Raw genomic sequence first — 25,695 nt, 5'->3', positions numbered from 1 at the left:
TTGTGCTGTTATTGTTCTCATCTTTATTATTAGCTGAGTGTTTGCCACCTGCTGAACTCTGTGCTGATGGTGTGGCCTGCATTAGCGAAGATTTCTTCTGTGATGGAGTCTTGGATTGCCCAGATGGTTCAGATGAATCTGAAAAAAGATGTGGTAAGAATACAAATTCCTCTAAATCAGTTTTTTAAAATGTGTTTAACACTGTCAGTAGTTTATAAATAGTTAATGGGCAATAAACTGTACAGTGAAGTCCAAATCAATTTTACCAAAAATAATAATAGAAGCGTTTCTTATAGTCTTTATCTTGCAAGAGGAAACAATGTTCTGTAAAGTTCTCACTAATGAAGAATATGCTTAATAAATAATGAAATATTAGTCTTTCTGTTTTAATATAAAGTTATAGAATTTGTCACTTACTATAGAAATATTGATAACATAAATGCTATGTAAATGACAAAATATTCTAGAAATTTAATATGAAAATTTGCATCAGAAACATGTGAAATCCTGGGGTCTAAAAACAAACAAGCAAGTAAAAGACCAATTATGTTTTTAAAGAACCTGAAAGATTGATCCTGAAGGTTTGTGACAGGCTGGACCTCTCTGTCATGTGTAATTTCTTCAGAAAAAAAGAAAAGAGAATTGCAGATTCTCTGCCCATTACTTACACTTTTTTCTGACTGCAGTCAGCTCAGAAGGGAGACTTGGCTGAACATTTTGGGGAAAATATCCATAAAAATACTTTAGTAGTATATCCAATGAAGCACATCAAAATGTCTACTTATCATAACATCTTCATCCAGCTAGATAATAATAACAATTATTGGCTCTGAGTTGGTCCTTCTACAGCTGAGGAAATCAGAAGGTCCTAAGGTTCAGCTAGAAAGCATTAGGTAACATAACTTTTCTTTTATTTTTGAGACAGTGATCTTTTTGGGTGTATTTGGTTTTTTTTTTATTTTAGGTGTTGCTAAATAAGAAAAATGTAGGCCTTTATATTCATAAAGTAATATTATACATATCGTAAAATGAATGCTGTTTACTCTACTTACTTATGCTTTACATCATAGAATCACAGAATGACCTGGCTTGGAAGGGAGCCTAAAGATCATCTCATTGCAACCCCCTACCTGGTATAGGGACACCTTCCACTAGACCAGGTTGCTCAACCTGGCCTTGAACACTTCCAGGGGTGGGACATCCATACAGTCTCTGAGCAACCTGTTCCAGAAGTTTTTCCTAATATCTGATCTAAACCTATTCTTTGTCAGTTTGAATCCACTTCCTCTTGTCTTATCACTCCAGGCCCTTGTAAATGGACTCTCTCCATCTCTCGTAGGGTCCATTCAGAAAAAGGACACAATTATGTCACCCCAAAGCCTTCTTTTCTCCAAGTTGAACAATCCCAATTCTCTTAGCCTTTCCTCATAGCAGAGCCCCTCCATCCCTCTGATCAACTTGGTGGCCTCCTCTGGGCTCACTCCATCAGGTCAATGTGCCAACTAGGTACAAATTTACAAGTTTCATCCACATTTTATTGAAGATATTACATTCGTACGTGTTACATGTATTATTGTGGCAGAATTTAATTGGCATTATATATTGGTAGATGCAAAAATAAGCTCAAATACTTGAAGTCAAAGCTGTGTAGACATGACTCAGCTGTGCCTTGGAGGCCTCACAGTGGCTTAAGTTATGAATTGTGCTTGAGTAGAGTTTTTCAGCTGAGGCATAGACTCTTAAGCCATAATATAATTTGTGAATGTTTTCCCCTCTGTGACCAAGGATGTCATTCTTAGTTTCGGCAAAACCGAGCTGAAAATTTCAGGAATGTGCATACTTAATAAAAGTAATAAATAAAGTAAATAAGTACAAAAAATAAAAATATTAATATAAGTATAAAGTAAATATGAATACTAGTAAAAATAGACAGTGTCATAGGGAAAACAGCTGTAGTTACAGTCCAGAGAGCTGGATGATTTGGCCCTGTTCATCTTCACTGATGCCTGGTATTTCTAAGCAATTTGATCAGTTACACTAGCACAGCAATTTTGGCTCATAACCTTATAGAACAACAGCTCTGGCTGGAAGAAAAATTATTGATCCATGTTTCTTATATCACATTTTCAGTCTCCTCTATCCTAAACCTCAGAGCTTCTCTAATTTTATGCATTTGAGTTTCTCAGCAGATTTTATAAAACCAGTGGAATGAAGGATAAGAAGCTGGATGCACCTTTGGGATACCTGCCAATTTTTCCACCTCTTTAATGTTTCACTTTTGTCCAATTCCTAGAGAAACTCAATATGGTCATATGAAAGCTAAAATTGTTTAGATTTTCAGAAATTCTTCAGAGTTTCACAATGAGATTTATGACCAATTCCTTACTCATGCTACAAGTGCTCCTGCATACAAAAGAGTTGCCGTCCTCTAAAAATCTTAGTTTGTTTTTCATCTTGATTGTTATTCTCTCTAGTATTTCTGATTTCACAATGTCAATGGTTTCAAAATATAGGATTAAAAAGTGAGTTTTAGTCATCTCTTTTTTTTCATTAGAGAGAATTGAGTAAAATCTCAGATTCTCAGAAGAGATTCAGACAACAGAACACCTTTTTTTTTGTTTTGTGTTATTGATTAAAATTGTATTGAAATGCTTCTTTCTGCAGTGCAGTAACAAAAGGCTTCACAAAAGCACAGCTAGCAATTTCAGTGAAAGAGTCTATGGAGAAATGTGAAGTCTGAACAGCAGCTCCTAATAATGACTGGAAGTGCTATCAAGCAGCCATGTAGCACATAGGGGTAGAGAAAGGGAGACTGGAGGCTGATCCCAGGAGGGGTTTCTGCAGACTCTTTTGCAGTTATTATACGTCTAAGACTTTGTGATTACTCACCTCACAGCATCACTACAGCACTGAGAGAGATTAATCAGAAAATAATGAACTGGCCTTTGGCAGAGAGAGGTCCTGTCAAGTGAAATATCTGGGCTTGATTTGACCAGTCTGGGGAGCTTCACCTCAAATCCAAGGCTAACAGGATAAAGCCTTCATAATGTCCCATGTATGGAAAATTAGTAAACAGCAAGATGAATACTGGGGAAAGAGTGGAAGTGGTTCCTACAAAGGATATCTCCTGTCTCCTTAGGAGAACAACTGCAGCTTTTCTTTGGCCTCCAGGAGGAGGCAAAAATTTAATGACTTCCATGCCCCCGCCCATCTTTGACCACACCTGCTTTCTCCCTGCAAGGAGGAAGCACCGTGGAGGTTCTCTAGGGAAACAGGACCAGTCCCTGCTCTCTTCTTGCTCATTCCTGACACAGGAAGCACTGACTATTGCTAGTCTGTGGATAACCTACCTAAGGGCCTTTTCCAGAGCCTTGCTGTCCTGTTTGAATTTACTCACTGTCTCTTAAGAGATAAGGAACAAATAAAGCAGAATAAGAAGATAAGAACAATCATAATAATAGGGGGCTGGAGCATCTCTCTTATGAGGAAAGGCTGAGAGAGCTGGGGCTGTTCAGCCTCGAGAAGAGATGACTGAGGGGGGACCCCATCAGTGTCTGTCAGTGCCTGCAGGGACGGGTCAGAGCATGGACCAGGCTCTGCTCAGTGGTGCCTAGCAATGGGACAAGAGACAAGGGGCAGGAACTGATGCACAGGAACTTCCACCTGAACATGAGGAAGAGCTTCGTCACAGTGCAGTGACCAAACACTGGAACAGATCACCCTAAGAGGGTGTGGAGTCTTTCTCACTGGAGACATTCCAGAACCATCTGGATGCAATCCTGAGCCATGTGCTCTGGGATGACCTGCTTGGGCAGGGAAGTTAGGCCCACTGTGGTCCCTTCCAACCCAACCCATTCTGTGATTCTAACAGAAATGAATGAGCAAACATTTGTCATTTATTTTATTAGATTGGTAGGCTTATCTTTTTTATTATTGTCCATACTATAAGATTCCTTTTAGATCAGTTTATGTCTCACTTGTTAACAGGACCACTTTTTTGTAATCTTCACTGATAAGAAGCTGGGCACTTTCCTTCTTCTCACACTGATTTGTTTGTTTGGTTTGGTTTTTTGTTTGTTTGTGGTTTTGTTCATTTTTTTTCTCATTGGTAAGGACAGGAAATATGTGAATTAAAGTAGAGATAAAAAGTACTTCTATACCAATACCCAGGTCTAATGCTAACATAGAATAATAACTATCATTCATGGACCTTTTCTCTCTGTGTATTTAAAATCTTATCTGTTCTATTTTCCTCTCAACAATTGCAAAAGGGAATATGTTTCTATTTCAGCTCATGCATTAGGCCTGTTGACAATGTTCTTTTAGCACAGTTTTTATTTATGGTGTATGGCTGCCTGAAACAAAGCTTGATTTTATTTTGTGTTTGCTACAGCAATAGGCAGGAAGAATTTTACACTTATGAAATGAACACACAAAGAGTCACAATTTATTCTTTTATATATTTTTCCCAGAGGAAGACTATGCTCAATAAAATTCCCATTTTATTTTCAATATGATTGGTTATTTTTAATTTGGACCATCATTTTAGGGATGATTTCACTTCTGAAATTATTTAAAAGCTCTGTAAAATTTCTGATCATCTGCTTCAAATTGATGAACTTGTCCTTACCTCTCCAGATAATCATGTGTGGTACCAATTTTATCTATATGTGAAAGCTCTATGATACTTTTAAACAGCTGAAGAGAAAACATCATTAGACAGATTCCTAAAATAATGTTCAAGAGATGCAGCAAAACCTTCAGCAGCTCTTCAGTGTCTGCTGAAACAAAAAAACACTACATGAAGTATCATTTGCAATCTTGCTGAGGCTTAAAAATACTGGTTTTCCCCCCTCCTTTTTTTTTTTTTTTTAAAGTGAAGAGCTTTCATCGAATGGAATACTGACACCAAGGAAACAAAACTAATAAAAGCCATTTGAAAAAATAGATGATGATAAATGACATTTACCTCAGCAGAATGAATTGAATAGCTGGCAGGAAACCTGGGAGATCCACTTATCTCTTTGAGTACTCAGTAATATATGAGTCGAGGAACTAGGAAGCTCATAAAAGTAAAAATAACAATAGTCAACCATGTCCCCTTTTGCTTTTATTCACATGATATCAAATAATCTGTGGTAGTATAAACACAGTTTTCTGATTTAAAGTAGTTGTAGATAAGGACTGCTAAGAACTGTTTCCTTATAAAAATAAGAGTAAAATGAAAGTAAGAATTGGATTAGCTAAATCCAGTAGCTGGTTTTGAATTATTTGGATTGGATTAGCCTGGTTTGGATTAGTTGGATTGTGTCTAATTTAAAAGTTAATTTTCTGTACTGCTTTTCTTCTCATCTAGTACCTTGAGATCAAACAGTGATGAGACTTAGAAGTGGGAATAAGTTAATAGTGTATTTTACTTTGTCTTCTTATTGTTGCTTACAAACCAGTTCCAAGGCAATCCATGTAAACCAATATCCAGAGTTGTCCACATTTTGGCTCTGATTCTGTTTTTCAAATGTCATTCTGACAAATGTTCTTTATTATATCTTTACAGCTGCCATTTGTGATGGACAATTCATGTTGACTGGTTCCTCTGGTTTTTTTCACTCTATGAATTATCCAAAACCATATAATGAAGATATCATTTGCCAATGGATAATAGTGTAAGCCATTTTCCAATAGTTTTGTACCTAACATTTTTTGGATTATGAGGTGATCTTGTTTCCTGCACAATAGTCTTATGTTATTTGCTTTTATTCCCAAATACTCCAGCGCAGAAAATATGTCATACCCTTTTCTCCTTTGTATTTAGGTAACTTCTCCTTAAAAATCTTCAAGCATAAGCTCCATAACTATATCCATATTTTTTTCCATTTACAAAAGTTCTTAGGTACAATTTTGAGAAATCTTGTGTGCTATATAGATCCAGAGGAACTTAAGTGTTAATTCAAATTAAATCACAAAACTTAAAATAAGTGAAAGGTTTTTTTCAAAGAATTATATTAAATAGTAGTCTTCAGGTAATGGCTTTCTATGATGTAAAATCTTACTTGAGAGAAAGAATTTTCAAGAATTCATTTGTCACTTAGGTGAAAAGGTTTAATCTGTGAGTTAAGAGTACCTGCGTATCAATGTAATTTAGGAATACGCTTTAAAATTGCATAGTTAGCATTTTATATAATAGCACCAAATGCCTTTTAAGCCTTAGGCACAATAAGTGGATTTTTTTTTTTTTTTTCAAATCAAGGATATATACCTATAGACAGGGACAACTGTCTGATTTTGACTCTCTAGGTCTAGTTCTTAGGCCAGGGAGAAAAAAGATAGCCACACTATATAATAAATCTCATCCAAAAGTACATATCTTAAAAAAATCAGATGATCACAAGTTAGACAGTCCTAAAAATCCCTCCTATGACTGCCAATTCGGAAGCTACTGCTTTGAAAGTAGTAATTCTTATTATGGTTTTGTAATAACAGCTGTTCTTTGATTCTGAGAAGTGTTAATTTGGTGGAAGATTTCAAAGGAAATTAACAAATTGCCTTTAAAATTGGAAAAGGTTTGGACTTCTCATTCCAAAGGCTCCTTTGAAAGTGATAGGCCTTGATTTTGTTCAGAACTTTCATATTCACCTTGAAATCCTAGTTTTCCTTCTGTTTAGTACATTTTTTCCTTCTCATTTTCAATGGTACTGTTCACCAGTAATTACTGGCAACACTTGGCTTTAAAACACAGGTGTGTCCCAGAAAAAGAACAAGATTTTTTTTCCTTCAGAATATTCCAGCCTTGTTCTTCATTTCATGGCAGTGCAGAATTTGAGCACAGTAAATAAAGATGGCCCCAAGTGTCCTTCTTCCTTCTAAACTGTCAATGTTGCTCCAAGTGCCGCTATAGCTGCAAGAAGCATTGTAATAGGTAGAAATCTACATGTACGTATCTAATAAAAACTTTTTGGAAAGAATCATGAGCAACTGCAAATAATATGGTAGAGGTTCTGCAGATATGTGTAATTACAAATTGAAAAATGACGAAAAGCAACCATCTCATTTTACCTGCTTTAAAATAATCTGGCATCACTGAGAGTAAAGACCTAAAAAATTCAAAGTGGCACTCAAATTTTGTCTTTCAGAGTTGTTTCCATGAGGGAAACACTTTTGGGTTTTGGGTAACCTATGTTTTTTATTATCCCTATAAAAATGTGTCAAAAAGCAACCTATAATACATCCGAGATTGGGTTTTTCTTGTGCCTGCCTTTGTCTAGAAATATTTCCCCATTACCTTTAAGAAGGGCTTTCACATTTTCATGCTACTTAACTGCAAATGAAGATCCAATCTCCTCTCTTTCTAAAAGAGCAACAAGCTCTGTATTTCCCTGAAAGTTTAACTTCTTGAACTTTTCAACTGTATGTTTTACTCTTCTCTAATCAAGGCTATTTCTTCCCACTGGAGAAATATAAAATAACAACAACAACAAAATGTTTAAAATGTCCAAGCATTTACTTCACAGTTCTCTACTAATCATTACTAATAAGGACCAGCAGATTTTAGTTGAAAGCTTATTTTCATTGAGTCAAAAAAAATTCCAAAAATAACCCACATAGTGGTAGCTAAGTTGATAGTGTTTTAGAATTTGGACTACCATATGTGTTTAGTGGAAAGGAAATGGGAGAACAAAATAAATATGGATTAGTCATAGAGCATAACTGTAGCAAAATAAGACCAAGAATTTTTATACTTTACTTCAAGTGACTTCTGTCATTAAACTTTGTGTGTGATGGTTTGGATTTATAGCAATTTCCCAAAGAGTGGGTTTGAGATCATCAAATCTGCAAGAAAATCTCATTTTTGTCATAAAAGACAGTGTTTTGGACTTTCAGGAGAGAGATTTTGATATCTTGCTGTTTGTATTGATAGCCTGATATTCTTCTGGCTTTGGGAAGTCTACCTGAGCAGTGAGGTGTCTAAGAGTAACATGTATGAAAAAGTGACTGCAATTCAATGAGATGCAGAAGACAACAAAACCCAGCCCAAACCACCCAAAAAACTGCTCCTAGAACTGATTATCACATTCTAGAGTTTAGAACATTCAGTTTCTAGAACATACTTAACTCCAGTGCCTTAAGGGTGTCCGCACACTGTTATGAAAAGGTTTATGCCAAATTCCTTTGGAATTTTGCATGCTAAAAGTTAGAAAAATAAATTGTCTTGATTAATAATCTTGATTAATATAATTTCATGTTGCTTCTGAACTCCTTATTCAAGCACTCAATGACTTCAGTTTTGAGTTTACGTTTCTCTTGTTGCCTTAGAGTGCCTCAAGGGTTGTCCATTATGCTGAACTTCACTTCTTTTGAAACACAACCATATGCAGATGTATTGAGTATTTTTGAAGGATTAGGACAAAACAAGGTTTTAAGAGGTAAGTTTATTTTTCAGCTAATAATAATTTTCCATTAATAAAATCTAAGTGGTAAAATAAGCATTTTGAGGTATCAAAAGCTGTAAAAAAATGTATTAGAGGACGACTGGACCTGTGTAAAACTACCCTGTTAGACAATCTCAATATACCTGTCTGCTTTTTAATTTGACCACATAAAATCCTTATAAATCCTTATACATTATGAAATATCTACTTGTTTTTCAAGACCTTATTTGAAAGTTCTGGACAACTTCATCAGCCTCATGGTCTTGTGGGGTCCATGTTTCATTGGAAGTATATTGTCAGGAGTTCCTGTAATATCACACAGGGTAACATAAAATGAAAGCATCTAAACTGAACTGGTGGGAGAAGTGCTATGAAACTTCCTGAAAATCTTTACAAGTATGACATTACTCTCCTCAGATCTTGAAATACTGATGATACTTTATCTCTGTCTCTGTATCCTACTCTGAAAACTGGGATTGTACTCATTTTTCACAGGACTCAGTCTATACGGCTTAATTCCATCAGAGGTGGAAAATATTTTCTGAAGATAGACTATAGAAAGATATATCAGAAAGATATATCATTATTTATCCTTATTTATGGAAATAGGTAGAGAATGGGAATGAGGAATGATAAAAGACTGGGTGATATCCATTTTGGTGGATATGAGATATGGAATATGCAGAATATTTATATGTCAGCCAAACAGCTAAATGCTTCAAGGGTTTGAAGCCACTCTAGCAGGATCACAGTACAACAGGAAAACCGTTCCTTAAGACTCAATAAACTAATCCACTGTGTTTTTGTGACAACACTGGAAATTTTAATGTGCATGTGATTACTTTCTCTCTGACTGTATGGTTTTTTATTTGTTTTCAGCTTCTCTGTCAGGGACCAATCTTGAAACAATTTACATTTTTTCTCATGAGGCTACAGCACAGTTTGTGTCTGACTATTCAGAGAATTATAATGGCTTTAATGCAACATACGCTGCATTTAATGCAAGTGAACTAAACAGTAAGTGTTCTGCGTGTGTGTGTGTTTGTTTTTTTGTTTCTTTTTTATCCCAAAATTGTGGTCAATCTACATTTTCAGTTTGAGAAAATGGAGGTGGAAAGGGAACCAGCATTTTCTGGCCTCAGTCCAGCAACTAGATCCACTTAGAAAAATTTCATACTATTTTAAAGATCAAATAAATTATTTCTGTAACGCCATTCACAGGTTTACAGGTCTGTATCTAGCAGCATGGTGATGTCTGACAGAACTCATCTCTGTAAATAAAACTGTGTCTGCACCTCCATCAGATTCCTCTCAGCCAGTTTGTTCATTAATCAATACAATGAAATCATCGACCACAATATCTTTATTAAAAAAAAAAAAAAAAATCAGAATAACATTTAGAAATAACATTCAGGAAAGTACCTGTTTCAGTAAACAGGCCTTAGGAAGCCTGGATGAGGTAAATCTACAGTGACAACAAAATTCAGCAATATGACTCCTGCTTTGGTAATTGGATGAGTGAAGGCTTCTTTAGCTGCTAAATTTGGAGCAAAAGGGAACAGGGAATGTGGCTGGGATGGGATATGCTGCAGGAAGCATCCAGGAAGTTCCTGTCATGTGGAAGCCCTGCCTGACCTGCATTTCAAGGCACCATGGACAGAAATATCATTGAAAGAGAAAGGGGCATCCCAGGGCCATGGAGCACAGCATTCTGCTCTAATGGTGAGCCCTTTCTGCTGGAGCAAAGAAAAGAGGAAAAAGAAGGATCAGAAAGGAATGTTGGTGAATGCGTGCAAGAGTCTGTAGGGCTACCCTTCAAAAATAGTCTTTTATTAACAAGTACAAACAACACATTTATTTGAGTAATTTTGTTGCATTGCATAAAGAGGGAATTAAGTTGCTGTGGGTTGGTTTACAAATATATTAAAAAATTCACATTGTTCATCACTCCTTCCTGTGTAATTCTGAGAAAAAAACTTACCATCTCTGTCATCTTTTATTTACTAGAAGTTTTTATTCACAGATTACGAGAAAATCAATTGCACTTTCGAAGATGGCTTTTGTTTCTGGATACAAGATTTAGATGATGATTCAGAATGGGACAGAGTTCAGGGTCCTACCTTTCCTCTCATGAGTGGTCCTGAATTTGATCACACATTTGGCAACTTGTCAGGTAAGATCAAAAAGGTGCCTTGAAGATTAAAGGAAAAACTTGGTTTAGCTTATATCACTGCATTATGGATTCTTCATAGTGGTATTACTAGGATATCATATTATTCTGCCATAAGAGTGTCAGGGCTACCAGACAAAATGTTTTATGCTACTCATTGCCATCTTGTGGAAATATCCAAAACTAAAAGAAAAATATAAAAGAATAAGTAAAATTATTTAAGTATGAGGTACTAAAAATTTCAAAGCTATTATTACACCAAAATGCCTTATCTGAGAAAGGAATTTTTATTGGTCAAAAATGTTAAAGGTCAAAAACCTGTATGTTTAACTTGAGGGAAAAACATATAATTGCATTATTAGGCAAAACACTTCTGTTTCATCCCTCTCTACTTCTGACATCCTCATGGCTGTCACAAAAGAACTTTGATTTAGATAAAGTTGACCTGCAGTTTATAGGGGACATCTGTCCTCCCAGTTACTGCAGAGCAAACACACCAACTGTGCCAAACACACAAACACTCCAGTACCTGTTACAGTTAAATAACTAAATTTGAAGAGTGGTCATATCAAAAGTGGAATTTATTTAAAGAGACAATACTGATTGGAATCAGATTTTGAGTGTATCATGAATCCTTATGCCAGAACTAGACTCTGTAAGATTTTTTCTCCTTCATCAATAAAACCAAATAATCACTTTCTCAGCTGATTTGTCACTCTAGCTGAAACCAGATAAAATATAAATTGGATTTTGCAATGTATGTATTCATATGTATGAATATGTATTCTATGCAAGACTTACATAGAACTTATTCAGTGACAAATAAGTGAGAAAATTGCAAATGATTCTGTAATAATCCTGGGAAAAAGAAAAATAGTATTCTGCACTTTATCAGATAGAAATTATTCATCTCTCTTTGAGTGAATGCACATTTTCTAAACAATCTTCATAATGCTGTTCTGTCTTCCAGCTTGGCTCCTAGAATGCAAATCAGATGAAAGAATGTAAAATTTGCTTAATTAAACACTTGGTAATGTTTTCTGTCTCTCAAAAATGTTTATCTATTTTAGGTGCTCTCTGTTTCCTTGTCTAAGGAAAGCCAAGTCTAAGCTTCCATATGTAATGTTCCTATGTGTAATGTTATTTTGTGTTGCATATTCAAATTTCTATGACCCCTATTTTGATTAAATTGCATTATTAATAACAAGCTATTACCTTCAGTGAAACATTTTCTTGTTTTTGCTGCTCTTGAAAAGTAAATACCTTAATACATATTCCAAAAATTGAATCTGAATGCTCAGAGAATTGATGAAACAAAGACAGAGAACCATCTCTTTGATTATAGGAATAACTTTATTCTTTAAATTAGACACCATGTGTATTTTAGTGCATGCTATCTCAGTCAACAGAGGAACTTAAAGGCCTGGTTCAGATTTCAGATTAATTTTCAGGAATTTTAGCCTCCCACATGAACAAACAAGACAATCTGGAAGTATAAATAACAGAATACAATGTATAAAATTTAATTAACATAATTCTAGTAATTTTAAAATGATATTAACATAATATTTGTATATATATGTATTAGATAAAAGAAAATATAAGATTACATCCATGATTTGAATAAAACAAGAATTTAATTCTAAAGCTGCCTAAGTTTGCATTTCTTATGAAAAATCACAGTGCTTCTGTGGCCTGGCCTCATATGGCCACAAGAGGTCCAAATTCCCAGCTGCAACAAACTCAATTTCAAAAATAAAGGGGAGGTTTGTTTGCTTATAATGCCTCACCTTGCTATAAAATATTCACCCAGTCATTCTGTCACTCTCTCAAAACACAAGCCACATCTCCCATTGTCCCATGTGGACACACATTGTGAAAATGTCGGTGAATTCTTCTGCAAAATTGCAAGCAATACCAAACAGGAAGACATTTCTATAAACCCAGGGGAATTGCTGCCTTCACTGAATATAAGGCAGGATTCCCACTGACTTTAAAAGGACTAGTTTCCCATTGCTTATCTAGTTCTGAGGAATATCCAAGAAACTTAAAAGCTCAATTTAATATATCATTGACTGATGAATATACCTTGGAATAATCATTCACATTTATTGTGTCAAATCTTCCAAATCACACAACACTATCTGTGCTTGATGTTATTTTAAATGTAAAAACTCTAATTCAATAAGTAAAAAAATAAAAAGGAAGTTCTTCTGTCTAAAAGGTGTTCATTGTCTTGCAGGATTTTATATTTCAACACCCATCGGACTTGGATTCATGGAAGAGCGAGTCCGGATTCTGAGTTTGCCTTTGGTCCCTTCAGATATCTATTGTCTAAGCTTTTGGTATTCTTACATAATTCCTAAACCTGTATTTTGTTTACCAATATACCCAAAGAGTTTTCTTTCATAAAACATTGATCCTACGCAACATGCCAGCAATGCCAGCCTGGTTCTGTTTGGATTTCCACAATCAGTCTCAGCTCCAGGCCCGGAGTTCAACTCCTTCCTAGCTTTGACTTCTGCAGTTAGCTGTAATGTATTTTCTTTTTCACCCTGTATCCAATATTCATTTCTATACAACAATGGTAAAAAGGATCCCTGAAATGTGCTTTGTCATGAAACTTAAATAGACCTCTACAATTCCAGGTGTAATTTAAACATCCAATTAATACTATTTTCACACTCCCTTCAAATTAATCTAATTACATAAAACATTATAAAATAAAAAGAGTGACTTTTTTTTCAAGGAATTTGACTTTGTTCTAATGATACCAAAATGCTTTTCCACCCCCCAGGTATTTCATGTATGCAACAAATGTTTACCGTTTAAGCGTTAGTATAAGTGATGAGAGTGGTCAGGAAAAGATCACTTTTGAGAAAGAAGGAAACTATGGAAATAACTGGAATTATGGACAAGTAACTTTAAATGAAACATCTGATTTTAAGGTTTGTTCAGCTGCTTTTTTTTTTCTTTTCTCTTTTATTTTAGCTAAACTGATAGCAGAGGTTTCTGTGAAATTAACCCAAAATTCCACTGTTCCAAAGATAATTCTGAGTATCATTTGACAATTCATGCCATCAAATAAATATTAGCATGAAGAAGATTGGAATCTGCATTTGACTTCTCACAGCCCCTTTTCCTACTCTGGAAACCGGATCATTGTCAAGGAACAATGAATGTGACCACGAGAGCTTTCCACAAAACAAGAGTGTTCAAATCCCATCAAAATCTGCTGTGTAATATGAAATCTCAGGAGTGAGGGTGATGTGAAACACTTAGCCATGAGAAGACTTGAATTTAAATTGCTTCAGATTGTGAATCAGTGTTTTCACTAATTACTTACAGATTAATCCACTGAAACTATGTTGCAGATGGAACTGGATGATTAACAACTGACTTATCTGTAAACAAAAGGAGCAGATTTATTCCAGATAATTATTTCAGCACCTCTCTTTTGAAAACAATTTTTTTTTTTATAGCTATTTGGGGTGGTTTGCCCTGCTGCAGTAGTTTTGATTGATTTCTGGCAAGTATTGCTCAAAAGACACATTTAGCATCTGAGGAAATAAATGCATCTGTGACCTGGCTGCATCAGACTTCGAGGAAATATGTAACCACATATGATCTCAAGAAGATTGCTATACCTAATTGTATTTCACCAGCACTAATTCCTTGTTTGCAGGATTACTTTAAATATGTGGATATTAAAGAACAGTAAAGAACAAATGAGATTAATTTTAGTTTTTTGAGCCATTAATTCAGGAGAAGTTTGAGCTGATGAGCAATGCAGAATTGTTTATAAAATTACATGTATAAAGATATTGAACATTTTAAAATCATGTTCATCATTTAAATGAAGAAGCTACTATGTTCCTTAGAATGATCCATGAGTTTGTATAGTGCTGTTTTGTTTTGTGAGGAATTCTATCTCATCCCCTGCTGCCTTCCCCTAAGTGTAGCACCAGTGTAGATTAGAGTGGAAATAAAAACATTCAAGAAAAGACAGAACAGTGCAGAGCAGGAAGATGAAAATGGTTCATTAAATTGTAAAAATTTTTTTTTTCCTGAATTCAGGTTATTTTTGATGCCTTTAAAAGGCGTGGCGCCAGTGATATTGCCGTGGATGACGTTGGCCTGACGAAGGGAAAGTGTAATGAAGACAATTACGTGGAGCCAACTGTGAGGCCAAGTGTTCCTACCACCCCTTTAGTTCCTAGTAAGTAAACACTAAATCACTGCTGATTTCCTACTGCTGTATTTGGGTTTGAGTGGGGCAGAATTTTCAGCATCCATTTTATAAAAACCTCTCATCAGCATTATAAATTTATCTTCAGGATAACACACTAAGATCAAGTTCCATGCCTCTCCAGTCAGATTGCACGGCTTCATCCAGACTCCTCTAGCTGCAGAGTATTTTAGAGGAAATCACAGAGGTTTAAGTTTCCTCAAAACATTCCAGTTTCACAGAGCTAAGCAGGAAAATCTCACAGCAAAATACCTGTAACCATCCTTATAAAACTTATATAAAAGAGAAAAGAAAGACTGTATATGATTTTAAACAAGTCCAAGCACATTCAAAGCAAAAACCAATACAAATATAAATAGAGCTTGTGGAAAAGTCATTAAAATACCTGGTGGGGCTTACTTTGTAATTTATTCTGAAAGTTGATGAAATTTTGGAAAAAAATTTTAGAAAAGGCATATTCATACATGATTTCAAATCATTAAAACAAGCACTGAGCATATTCTAGGACTTCCTCATAATTTACTCAGATTTTCTGTGCCTTTCAAAGCACAGCTAGTACCCCTCTTGACAACATATAGTAAATAAAAATGATCTAAAATTAAAATTGTAGTTAGACTTCTTGCATGGTATTCATGTTGAAACATTATATACTAATAGTATTATTCTTTCAAATCTGTCACTTGCAAATCTACTGCATCAAGACAGGTAAAAAAAAACTTTCTAAATGTAAGAGTAAAATGCAGTTTCAGAGCTCCATCACGAGACATGGGGAGGTAAAGTTCAACAAAGTGTCTGTCAGTAAAATTAAATTTTATTAACAGTAGTAATTTCAGTCATAGTTTCTCAAAATGAGATTTGGAATTCAATAGCAGTTTTTATTAAAATAATTTTGTAGAGAGATGCTGATGTCTATCCCCTCCTGCTAACCTTTAGGGGCTGTGAGTAAAGACACCTAAGAAGTTAGAACCAGCGTGATTATTAGTGGCAGAATAGTCCTGTGGTAAATAGCAGCTGAGTGCTCCTGAAAAGCACCAAAGGAATATCGAACTATGGATCTCTATCCAATGCATGGTCATAATATTTTAGCATTCAAAAAAGGGACATGGTAATATGGTTTATAACTCATTATGAAATCGATAAAAGAGATCCATGATACAAAAGGACAGTCTAAGCTGCTTCTGGGGAAAAAATAACTTGTTTTCATCATTTTCTTGGGACATGCTACCACATGTTATCTGTGACTTGATGAAAAGAAAGTGAATGTTATCAATCATCTTCAAGGAAGGATGAAATTGCTTTGATGAACATGTCCAAGCTTACTAACACTGATGATTTCACTACAAATGTCATGTCCATAAACAAGACATAAAAGAATCTGAGCTGAGTCAATTTCTTTTACTAGAATTAGAGCTTCAGTACAAGTCACTTGCATCATTCACAGTGCCACAAAAGCTCCTTGAAATGTAATAAAGGATATTTTTGATGGTGGCACAGGAAAGCCGGATTCACTTTTGTCTTTTGCACAAGACTGTCACCTTACACTTTCATCTAACATAAAGATTGCTTTCATCTTCATGTTTATTTATAAGCTGTCTTTTAACACAAACAACAGTGTGGAGAAGACAGTGTACATTCCACATTTAAGGCACGTGTGTCAATATGAACTGAAGTTTTGGCCAAAGGACAGAGACACAGGTCATAATAATTTCTAAACTGCTGAAAAAATCATCTGTTTTGCTCAACCAAGATTGTTGGTAGTGATTACTATTTAGTTCTCTAATGAATAACTCCATATGAATTAATGTTTAAAGATCACTGGAAATTTTTTAAAACATTATTTCAAGACATGAGTAAATTCGATTTCTTCTCTCATTTTTACATGCTAGAACAAGATCACTATTAATGTGCCCAACATGTAGTCAGCAGCAGATCAGATTTCACAGGCAGTAATATTCCAATAAAAAAAACAATGTAATCTTTATCTGTTGTTCATGGTATTTATAGAAAATAATCCTCCTTGTGAGCCATATGACTGAAACACAATATACTTATTAGTCATGATGAGATTGTTAACAGTTCCTTTTCCTTTCCGAGTGTTCAGCTTTTCTTGCCAGGGTTGATTCAGTGAAATAGAAAGTTCTAGAAAATAGCTGTTGTGAGGAAGTTCAAGTCTTTTTCTTGGTTTTGGGTTTTTTTTTTTTGTTTGGGTTTTTTGTTTGTTTGTTTGTTTGTTTGTTTGTTTTGTTTTGTTTTGTTTTGTTTTCTTGAGCTTTCTCCCAGTGGGATTCAATGGTCAGATTTGGTAGGACTTGTAGATTATGCAGTTCCTAGAGAACAGGACGAGAGTGTGAGATGATAGCAGACATCATGGAATGCAAATTTGAGCTATAAGGGGTGGGGAGGAGAGCATTAAAGTTTAACCAAAGTCTAAGAGTTTAAAAAAAACCAATAAGAATTTTGATTCAAGGAATGAAACATCAAAAACCACCAAAATAAAGAAGGCAAAGCTATTTTGCCTTAACTACTATTTCCTGAAGCAAGTGGAGGAGAACTGTTCTTTATTTTTGAATGTAGTTGTTGTGAGCAACAAAAGTGGTAAAACACCAAAGTTCATTCACATGGTTCATTCAGTCATTCTGATGGCTAAAATGAAAATAAATAATATTCCTCAATATTAATTAAAGTGTTCGAACATGAAGCTGGCATATTTGGGGTGAAAACCACCATCAAATTGACACAGAATATTGAATATATAAAGTATAGTTATATGTGTCCATGTTGTGAGTGCATGTATATGAATGTACACGTATCTAAAAAATTTGCTTTTAGAAAAATTTTATTAATTTTTACCTATAAGTACATATACATCTTTATGACAAAGGTATTTCCTACTAGAACAGTTGTTTTAAGGAAAAAGCAAATGACTGTTTTAACCACTGACAAGGTTTAGCTGTAAAAGGTTTCGTGGTCTTGAAGAAAACAAAGTAATGGTATGAGGGGTTTTTGGCTTTTTGCTGAAAGTTTCTTGCTAGATGACGAAAAGAGCTTTAGATTTGAGTATCTCTGCTGATGCTGCAAGAATAATTTCTCCATGGAAAGGGTGATCAGGCACTGGAAGAGGATGCCCAGGGAGGTGGTGGAGTCACTGTCCCCGGAGGTGTTCAGGAAACAGCTGGATGTGGCACTCAGTGTAGGGTCTAGTTGACAAGGTTGACAAGGTCCTGTTGATCAGTCAAAGGCTGGACTCAGTGATCTCAGAGGCTTTTTCCAGCCTTAATGGTTCTGTGATTCTAAGATTGATCAGATAACAAGAAAGGCATACAAGCAGAGTGTATGAATTGGTTATATTTGGGGGTCTCTCTTTGGGGGGGCCTCAACATTTCCCAGCTTTATTACTACTGTGCTAGTAAGTCAGACAGATGACTGAATCACATTCTTGTCCTACCCCTGTCATGGGCAGAGCATTCAGACCAATAATCATGAATTTAAAAATTATCATTGTTGCTGTAGATTAAAAAAATGACAACAGGAGGTTAACTATGCTCTTGAAATGTTTGGTTTTTTTCAGCTGACTGTGGAGGGCCATTTGAACTCTGGGAGCCAAACAGTACATTCAGCTCTGCAAACTTTCCAAACAATTACCCTAACCGAGCTTTATGTAAGTCATTCTTTTCCAAATCTTCAGGAGAAGTTTAACCATATAATAATAGAGATACTAAATCTGCTTTTCAACTCAGATGCTGTCCAACAAAACAAAAATATCTAAGATATATACAGTGGGATCTTTTAGCTGCATTCTATATGGTATTGAGAGGAGAGAGGAAGCGAAGGAACACGTGCCACCTGATTAAAAAGGGATGAAGAGAACCAAAAATCCAATGGAATGGGTCCAGACAGGCCAATTCTATCCCGCCTATTATGTCAAACGTCTTTATGTTGATGCAGGAGCACATAAGGTGATGAGAGCTCCTATTTAACCATAACCTGGTGTATTTGCCAGGTTAATATCATTACTTCTGCTGTTAAATAGCTCAAGTTTTCTAGAGGCAAAGAATATGTTAATGAATTATGTAAAGAATCATCTCTTTATTGAATATTTCTTAACATACTAGTGAGAAGACATTGTTACTCTACTGACATGACTTGATTTAGATTAAATGAGAGCCAGCAAAAGTGAATGCTTCAAGGTGGTCCACTGTTGACCACTTCAAGGTGGTCTTGTTGATTGATAAAGCAAGGAAGAGAGCTTTATCATTGCCTCTTAATGAAATTTTAATTATTTATTCCTTCAATCCTGGGGAATTATGCTGGGATGGTAATCATAAGAGTTGTCATTTTATGTTTCTGTTCCACTTGAGATATGGCTCACATTTCCAGGATTCATTCCACAAGTTCCCAAATGAGATTCCTGCTAGTGATAAAATACTTTTCACTCCATGAAAAAATATATTTTTTTTTTAGTTTTTTTTACTGTCTTTACAAGATTTCCATCGTATCCGCACTTAGATTAGATATGAGAAAGTATAGGCTCAACAGAAGCAAAGAACTATTCTAACGTGAAAGACAGGCTTCTGTGACTGATTATAAAAATTATCTTACTATCAAAAGGGACTTAAGTGACAAGACTTTGTCACATTGTCACAGTCAGAAAAGAATGAGCTTTACTACTTTGGGGAAACTCACAGCTGACATGGATGATTAAAAACACAGGTATATGTCATAGAACCCTAAAATTAGTTTTCAAAAATGTTTTAAGAATTAGAAACTATAGGATTTTGGTTCTTGACAGCTTTTAAATGCAAGATTTAAACTTCTTAATTTCTTAGGTGATTCATAACAATTTAGGAGAATTTTTTTTCTCCCCCAAAGCCCTTCAACATGAAAATGTCACAGTAAATGAAAAGGTGCTGAAAAATACTGAAAAGATAATTTGTGTGTGTGTGTTACTATTTTCCAGGTGTGTGGTACTTGAATGCTGAAAATGGAAAAAACATCCAACTTCATTTTGAGGATTTTGATCTGGAAAATATTTATGATGTTGCTGAAGTCAGAGATGGCAGAGGACCACATTCCTTACTTTTGGGCAAGTAGCAGCAGAGGGTACTAAAATGAATGTAATCAGACAGCTGGAGCAAACTGATGAATATAATATCAAGGAAAATAAATTCCTCTCATTCCATTTGCATTTTTAGGGCCTCAGAAATTCAGAGGAAAAATTGAGAAAGCATATTCTATGTGACATCAAGTTCCCAAAACATTTGCACACGCTCAGTTCTCCATGCAATCCATGTGAAATTAACTTCTCAGTAAACATACTGCTTCCACGTGTGGACAAACAGATGGATAATCTCTTAGCTGAGTTCTCATTGTTCTATGCTGATTAGTCAAACCTGGTGTTGGGGTCTGACCATGGCAGTCTGGCAGCAGTCGGGTTTGGGGGAGCAGTTTACATCCCTGTGGTGGCAGTATTTGCTTTTGAACCCAAATCATTTTGAAATACATATGGACAGAATAGGCTGAATGCACTCATGTTTTCCTGGTGAACAGCTGTCTACACAGAGAAAGGCCCACTGCCAGATGTCTTCTCTACTACAAACCAGATGACAGTGATCCTCCGGACAGACAAGTCTACTACAAGGAAGGGATTCCTTGCAAATTTTACTACTGGCTACAATCTAAGTAAGCATCTGAACCTTTTTATTTAAGAGGTTATACCGCTGGCCAGATATATTTCAAAAAACATGGAGAGCATAAAGTGACTATCAGTACTTGCTCAGCAGAAAAATGTAAATGTTAAAGAGAAAAAGGCTGGTTACTAATCTGTACTTTTTATGTCCTGGCTTGAAAAGTGATTGGTTTTTTTCTTAGTGTAATTGGGCAATGTCTATGATCATGTGCAACTCTGTGATATTATGTGGAAAATTGACTCAGTATTTTGACCAAAATATTTTCAAATGTTAAGAAGGCAAACACTAACTATTCCCTATAAAAACCCAAGGAAAACATTTCACTTTGTAAATAATCTCAGTGTGTCATTAACATGTGTTTAATTTATGTGCATTTATAAAATATTTATTTATGTGCATTAATGAAATATTTATTATTGATAACATGCACAACAAGAGAAAACCGTATGTGGTAACTCTGATCAATATTTGCAATATGGTCCTTCTTGCATCTTTAAAAATTTCGTCTTTGGTGTGTGAATAATCTGAGAAGAACTAGTCTCTTAAATATCTGGACAGCAGTGTTTCTGGTTCCAGCCAGATCCCTTCTGAATGGCTCTTGATTTTCTTGGGGACTGCAATTAGACTTGTCACTCATAATTTAGCAATCAACTCTCCAGAATATGCAAAACAAAGCATAATGCAAATTACATGGAACATTAATATGCTTAGCAGGACAAATAATTATACTAAATCTAGGCCAAATGTTGACTGAATTAATTAGTGGCTTTGTATTTCTGGAAGTTTGATGGGAGAAAAACAGGGAAAGAAAAAGCAGTATGTATTGAGAGATGTGTGAAGTACCATTCCCTTACCTGAACAGAAAGTCAACAAGGATCTAGGCTCTTTCTCTTACTTTAAGTCTCAGAAATGCCAAGTTTCTCTCAGTTTGTTTAACCAGTGGTAGATTTTTTATGGATTCACAGTAGTAGTAATAATATTACTTTTCTTAATTTTTTTTCTTTAAATCTTCACCTTTGGTCTACAGTTTTAAAATTAACAATTTTAATTTATATAATTTTTAATTTAATAATTTGTAAAATTAACTCTGTTTAATCCCATTGTGCCAGACTGAGATGTTAGTTTATATGTCAATAAGACAATTTTGCTGCTTCTTGTTCTTCCTTCTCTATCACATTTGTTCAGTCCCACACTCTCTCCTTTCTGTTTTAGCTGGTTCAGCATCCTTGCTGGTCCAGACTTGCCCATATTTTGTAAAGTGAAAATTGAGCTTAGCAAGGTAGAATTCTCAGAGTAGCCATTGCCAGTTCTGGAATATATATTTTAAAAAGTTCCATTAGCAAAAGAATGATGCTTATTCATGATCTTTGCAGCCAAAGGACAGAGACAAATACCATTAGCATGCAGGCTTAAGGATAAAAGGATTGTCAGTAAATAAATTAGCTTTAGAAGAAAAGCTTATTTTTCTTTGCATCTTTTTGTTTTTCTATGAAATATTGTTTTTTTAAAAGTAAGAATTATTTGAACAGAAATAATTCTTGGCAGTATGCAATGTAATAAAAAGCACTGTCAATTAAGAACTAAGTTCTTTGGAATATCTGTCATTAGTTATGGATATTAAATGTGTGAAAATCTGGTTCAAGCCTTTTATAAACCATATTCTTCTGCTTCCATTTGATACAAGCTATGCTGATAGAGGAACGGATCATTTTATAGGAATATTAAAAATTCAGAAGCAAAGCAATTATTTTGCTCTAAGTAAGACTTCTAGATAATTAAATATTTCTGTCAGTAAGTCCAGGAAGGTCAAAGAAACAATTTTTTGATAGAATTTAATTTATGACTGTATGTTTCCTGTAATACAAATGAAGCCATTAAAAATACACTTTGGCCACAGAAAGAATTATAACTTCACATTTACTCTCTTCCTCGTTTGCTTTTATTTATTTATTTTATAACTGATTCTGAAGTAGCTTAATCCTACTTTTGTGAATGCTCTCTTCATTCATTCTGTTTACTTTTGTCTCTTCCATCTTTCCTAACAAACAGGTTTCAGAAGGAGAGTTTCAGCTCTTGTTGCCTCTTTGCTCATCTGCTTGACTTGACAGAGTTAAAGGTCTCCAAAATTTATGAAAGTGTTGAGCATTTGAAAATTTAAATCGTTAGTCACTTTTGGCAGGATTTGACTTTTCACTCCCATGTTTATCAGTCATAATGGAAGAACACTGCTAACTGAGCAACTCTACCTAGAACAGAAGTTACAAAGCGAATTTTATTCTTAATTAGCTTCTATTTACCTGAAAAATATCTTTATTGTGAAAGAGATGGATGGAAATGGAAAGAAAAGGAAATTAAAAGTTCTTCATACTATCTATATAGTTTTCTTCAGGTGAACTGTAAGGCTTTCTGTGAACATCAACCTTCCTCACAGCTACAGATTAATTTTCCTCTCTTGCTTCCCTTCAGGGGCTTGCACAGCTGATGAGCATCAGTGTGGGAGTGGGAAATGCATCCCATTGCATAACCTCTGTGACAATGTACCTCAGTGTGAAGATGCCTCTGACGAAGCAAAATGCAGTAAGGTTTCCTCCATAAAATGAAATCATAGAATCATTTAGATTAGGAAAGATCATGGAGTCCAACCATTAATCCAGCACTGCCAAGTTCAGTGATAAATCGTGTCCCTCAGTGCTACATCTACTCTACATGTTTTTAAGTCCTGCCAGGGCTGGTGACTCCACCACTTCACAGGGCAGTCTCTCCCAGTGCTTGAAAGCCCTTTTGCTGAAGAAATTTTTTCCTAGTATCCAACCTAAGCCATGCATATCTGGCAGGAATTGCCTAGGAAAACAGCCACAGGACTTCAGCTAATGTAGAATGCTGCAGATGCATGCAGGCCATGCCAATTTGTACAGCAGCATCTCATTGAGTTTGTCAGGGCTGGGAAAACAGACACTTTTCTGAGATAGTGTACGGAAGCTGGTAAAGAAATCTGGAAAAGGCAGGAAGCTCCTCTGTGCCCAAAATTGTAGTTGCATATAATTGCCTCAAAATTAAATGAACACTCAACATATGCTCTTCTTCTGTATTCATTTTATATCTCCAAATTCTACTGTTTTGCCATAATTGATTTGAATTTCATAGCAGTAAAAATTCTGCAGTGGAGTAGAGAATAAACTTGTTCTTGGTGGAAATTCCCAAAGAGTTTTGTGGTTGTGAAGCCAAAATATAACACATGGCACCCTCCAACCCACCTGGACTCCATGGGGTGAATGGATGACACAACTTCAAAAGAAGCATCCCTTGTTCACTGCTATTCCTTACTTCCCTGGTAAAGTCTCTCCAAAATGCATGTGTACAGTATATTATTCATTTCACATAGCAGGGAAATAAGATTCTCTAAAACAATAATTTAAATGTCAGACTAATGCTAAGATAATGTTTGGCCTAGCACAGCAGTTAAGCTGCTCCTCCTCACAATCTTTGAAGAACTAAGAGAAGATTTAAAAGATTTAAGATTTAAGTTTAGCAAAATTCCTTTGTTTTAAGGAGCTCTACCAGGGATCAAATATGTTTTTAGGTGTGTGCTGACAGCCCATTGATTTTAACATTTTTTACATGCATGCATATAAAAATATGCATGGCATATGTAAATACATGCAGATAGATATGTAGATAAATAGAGATAGATAGATAGATAGATAGATAGATAGATAGATAGATAGATGTCTGAAGACACAGATTCAATCCTCAAATTAGTGCCATTGGTTATTTTGTTGCAAACATATCCTTCTTTTAAAATGCATAGAATAAAATTCACTTCAGTTTCTCCTTAAGTAAAGAAAACTTGAATATTTTTTTCCAGTCATTGCTGAAGAAGATCTGAACAAGGTAACCATCACCTACATTAACACGATGTGCTTTTTCCCAAAGATTTATTTTGCCACAGATTATCTATTACTTCATAACAAATTACTTCACATGAAAAGCCTGGGAGACTTGTTTCCAAAAACACATTTAATCCAAACTTTGGCTAAATCAATCTACGTCTTAAAACAAAATGAAATTCAATTAGAAACTCTCACACTGAGTCTTTCCAGTGTCCAAAAGCCTTGCTCATCTTCCTGAAACCAATTTTGATGTCTTATCAGAAGTGGCAATTTGAACTAGAAAAACTGTGTTTTGAAATCCCCCAACTTCTGAAACTTCCAGGAACTGCAAAGAAATGCCAAAATTCTAAAATATATGATATGTGAATTAAACAGTTGTTGGATCCTCAATGACTTCATTATTCCTTATCAATAATGTATTTGGAGAAGAACATTCATCTGATAAGGAGAAAGGAAAAGGAGTTATAGTTTAAGTTCTCTCAAGAGGAGAGGTGTCAAAAGTAATTTTGAGAAATCTTGCAGTGCATAAAATTCCAATATATTTAAGAAGCTCAAAAAATAAATTTAATTTAATCTAATATTTACCATTAATTAATCATTATATATCACCTCTTTCATTCATGCACTCCAGGTGTTGCAAAGACATTTCTAAAAATCTAAATTTTTATTTACTATTTACTACTCTTTGTGAAAGCATTTTGGTGGGAAAATATTTTCTGTACAAATAATTTTTTTAATAAAATATTTTGGTAACCAGTCAATGCATTGCATGCTTTCATTTACTTCACAATGGCAATACCTGCCATCTGCCTGAAATGCAGCTGTAGCTGCTAAGACACATGAGACTCCATTGACATTATTATACTTAATTTAATATTATATACAAAAAGTCATTTTATACGCATGAGATCCTGTTGACCTTACAATCCCACTTCCTTAGTCACTTATCTTAGTGACTTAGCCTTATCTTAGCCAATAGCATAAGATTTTTTACCAATAAGTTGAAGAGTTTCTGAATTTTTGTTCTGAATATTTTCTTTTGGTAAAAGTTTTTTTATAGAAGGACTGGTTTTCAATGATATTTTAATTATTGAGAATGTTTTAACTAAAACTGCAACGAAAACAGTGAAAACTCACAGTAATTGGAACTGGAAATCTTTTTTTTTTTTTTTTTTTTTTTTTTTTTTTTTTTGTCAAAACTTATTTTAACATTATTTCCAGTCACTGTTACTGAGAATCATGGAGCTAAAGCTTCACTCATTATTTGGAAATT

General features: G+C 34.9%; 1 protein-coding gene across 3 annotated transcripts in view; it reads left to right on the top strand.

The window, feature by feature from the left end:
* TMPRSS15 (transmembrane serine protease 15) overlaps positions 1 to 25,695 on the top strand; it is a 45,979-nt gene that overhangs the window by 6,485 nt on the left and 13,799 nt on the right. For all 3 annotated transcript variants that reach the window (XM_083855758.1, XM_083855757.1, XM_083855759.1), the window contains 12 exons: positions 34 to 153; positions 5,555 to 5,663; positions 8,311 to 8,420; positions 9,306 to 9,443; positions 10,450 to 10,599; positions 12,839 to 12,941; positions 13,394 to 13,544; positions 14,674 to 14,815; positions 18,414 to 18,503; positions 19,803 to 19,928; positions 20,393 to 20,524; positions 22,999 to 23,109. In XM_083855758.1, coding sequence (XP_083711884.1) covers positions 34 to 153; positions 5,555 to 5,663; positions 8,311 to 8,420; positions 9,306 to 9,443; positions 10,450 to 10,599; positions 12,839 to 12,941; positions 13,394 to 13,544; positions 14,674 to 14,815; positions 18,414 to 18,503; positions 19,803 to 19,928; positions 20,393 to 20,524; positions 22,999 to 23,109 — 1,482 coding nt within the window. The remainder of the gene's footprint in view (positions 1 to 33; positions 154 to 5,554; positions 5,664 to 8,310; positions 8,421 to 9,305; positions 9,444 to 10,449; positions 10,600 to 12,838; positions 12,942 to 13,393; positions 13,545 to 14,673; positions 14,816 to 18,413; positions 18,504 to 19,802; positions 19,929 to 20,392; positions 20,525 to 22,998; positions 23,110 to 25,695) is intronic.

Source organism: Zosterops lateralis, assembly GCF_965231275.1.
Source record: "Zosterops lateralis genome assembly, chromosome: 2".
NCBI classification, from domain to species: Eukaryota; Metazoa; Chordata; class Aves; order Passeriformes; family Zosteropidae; genus Zosterops; species Zosterops lateralis.
Note: the sequence above shows the minus strand (reverse complement) of the source record. Positions and strands in the feature narration are given on the sequence as shown.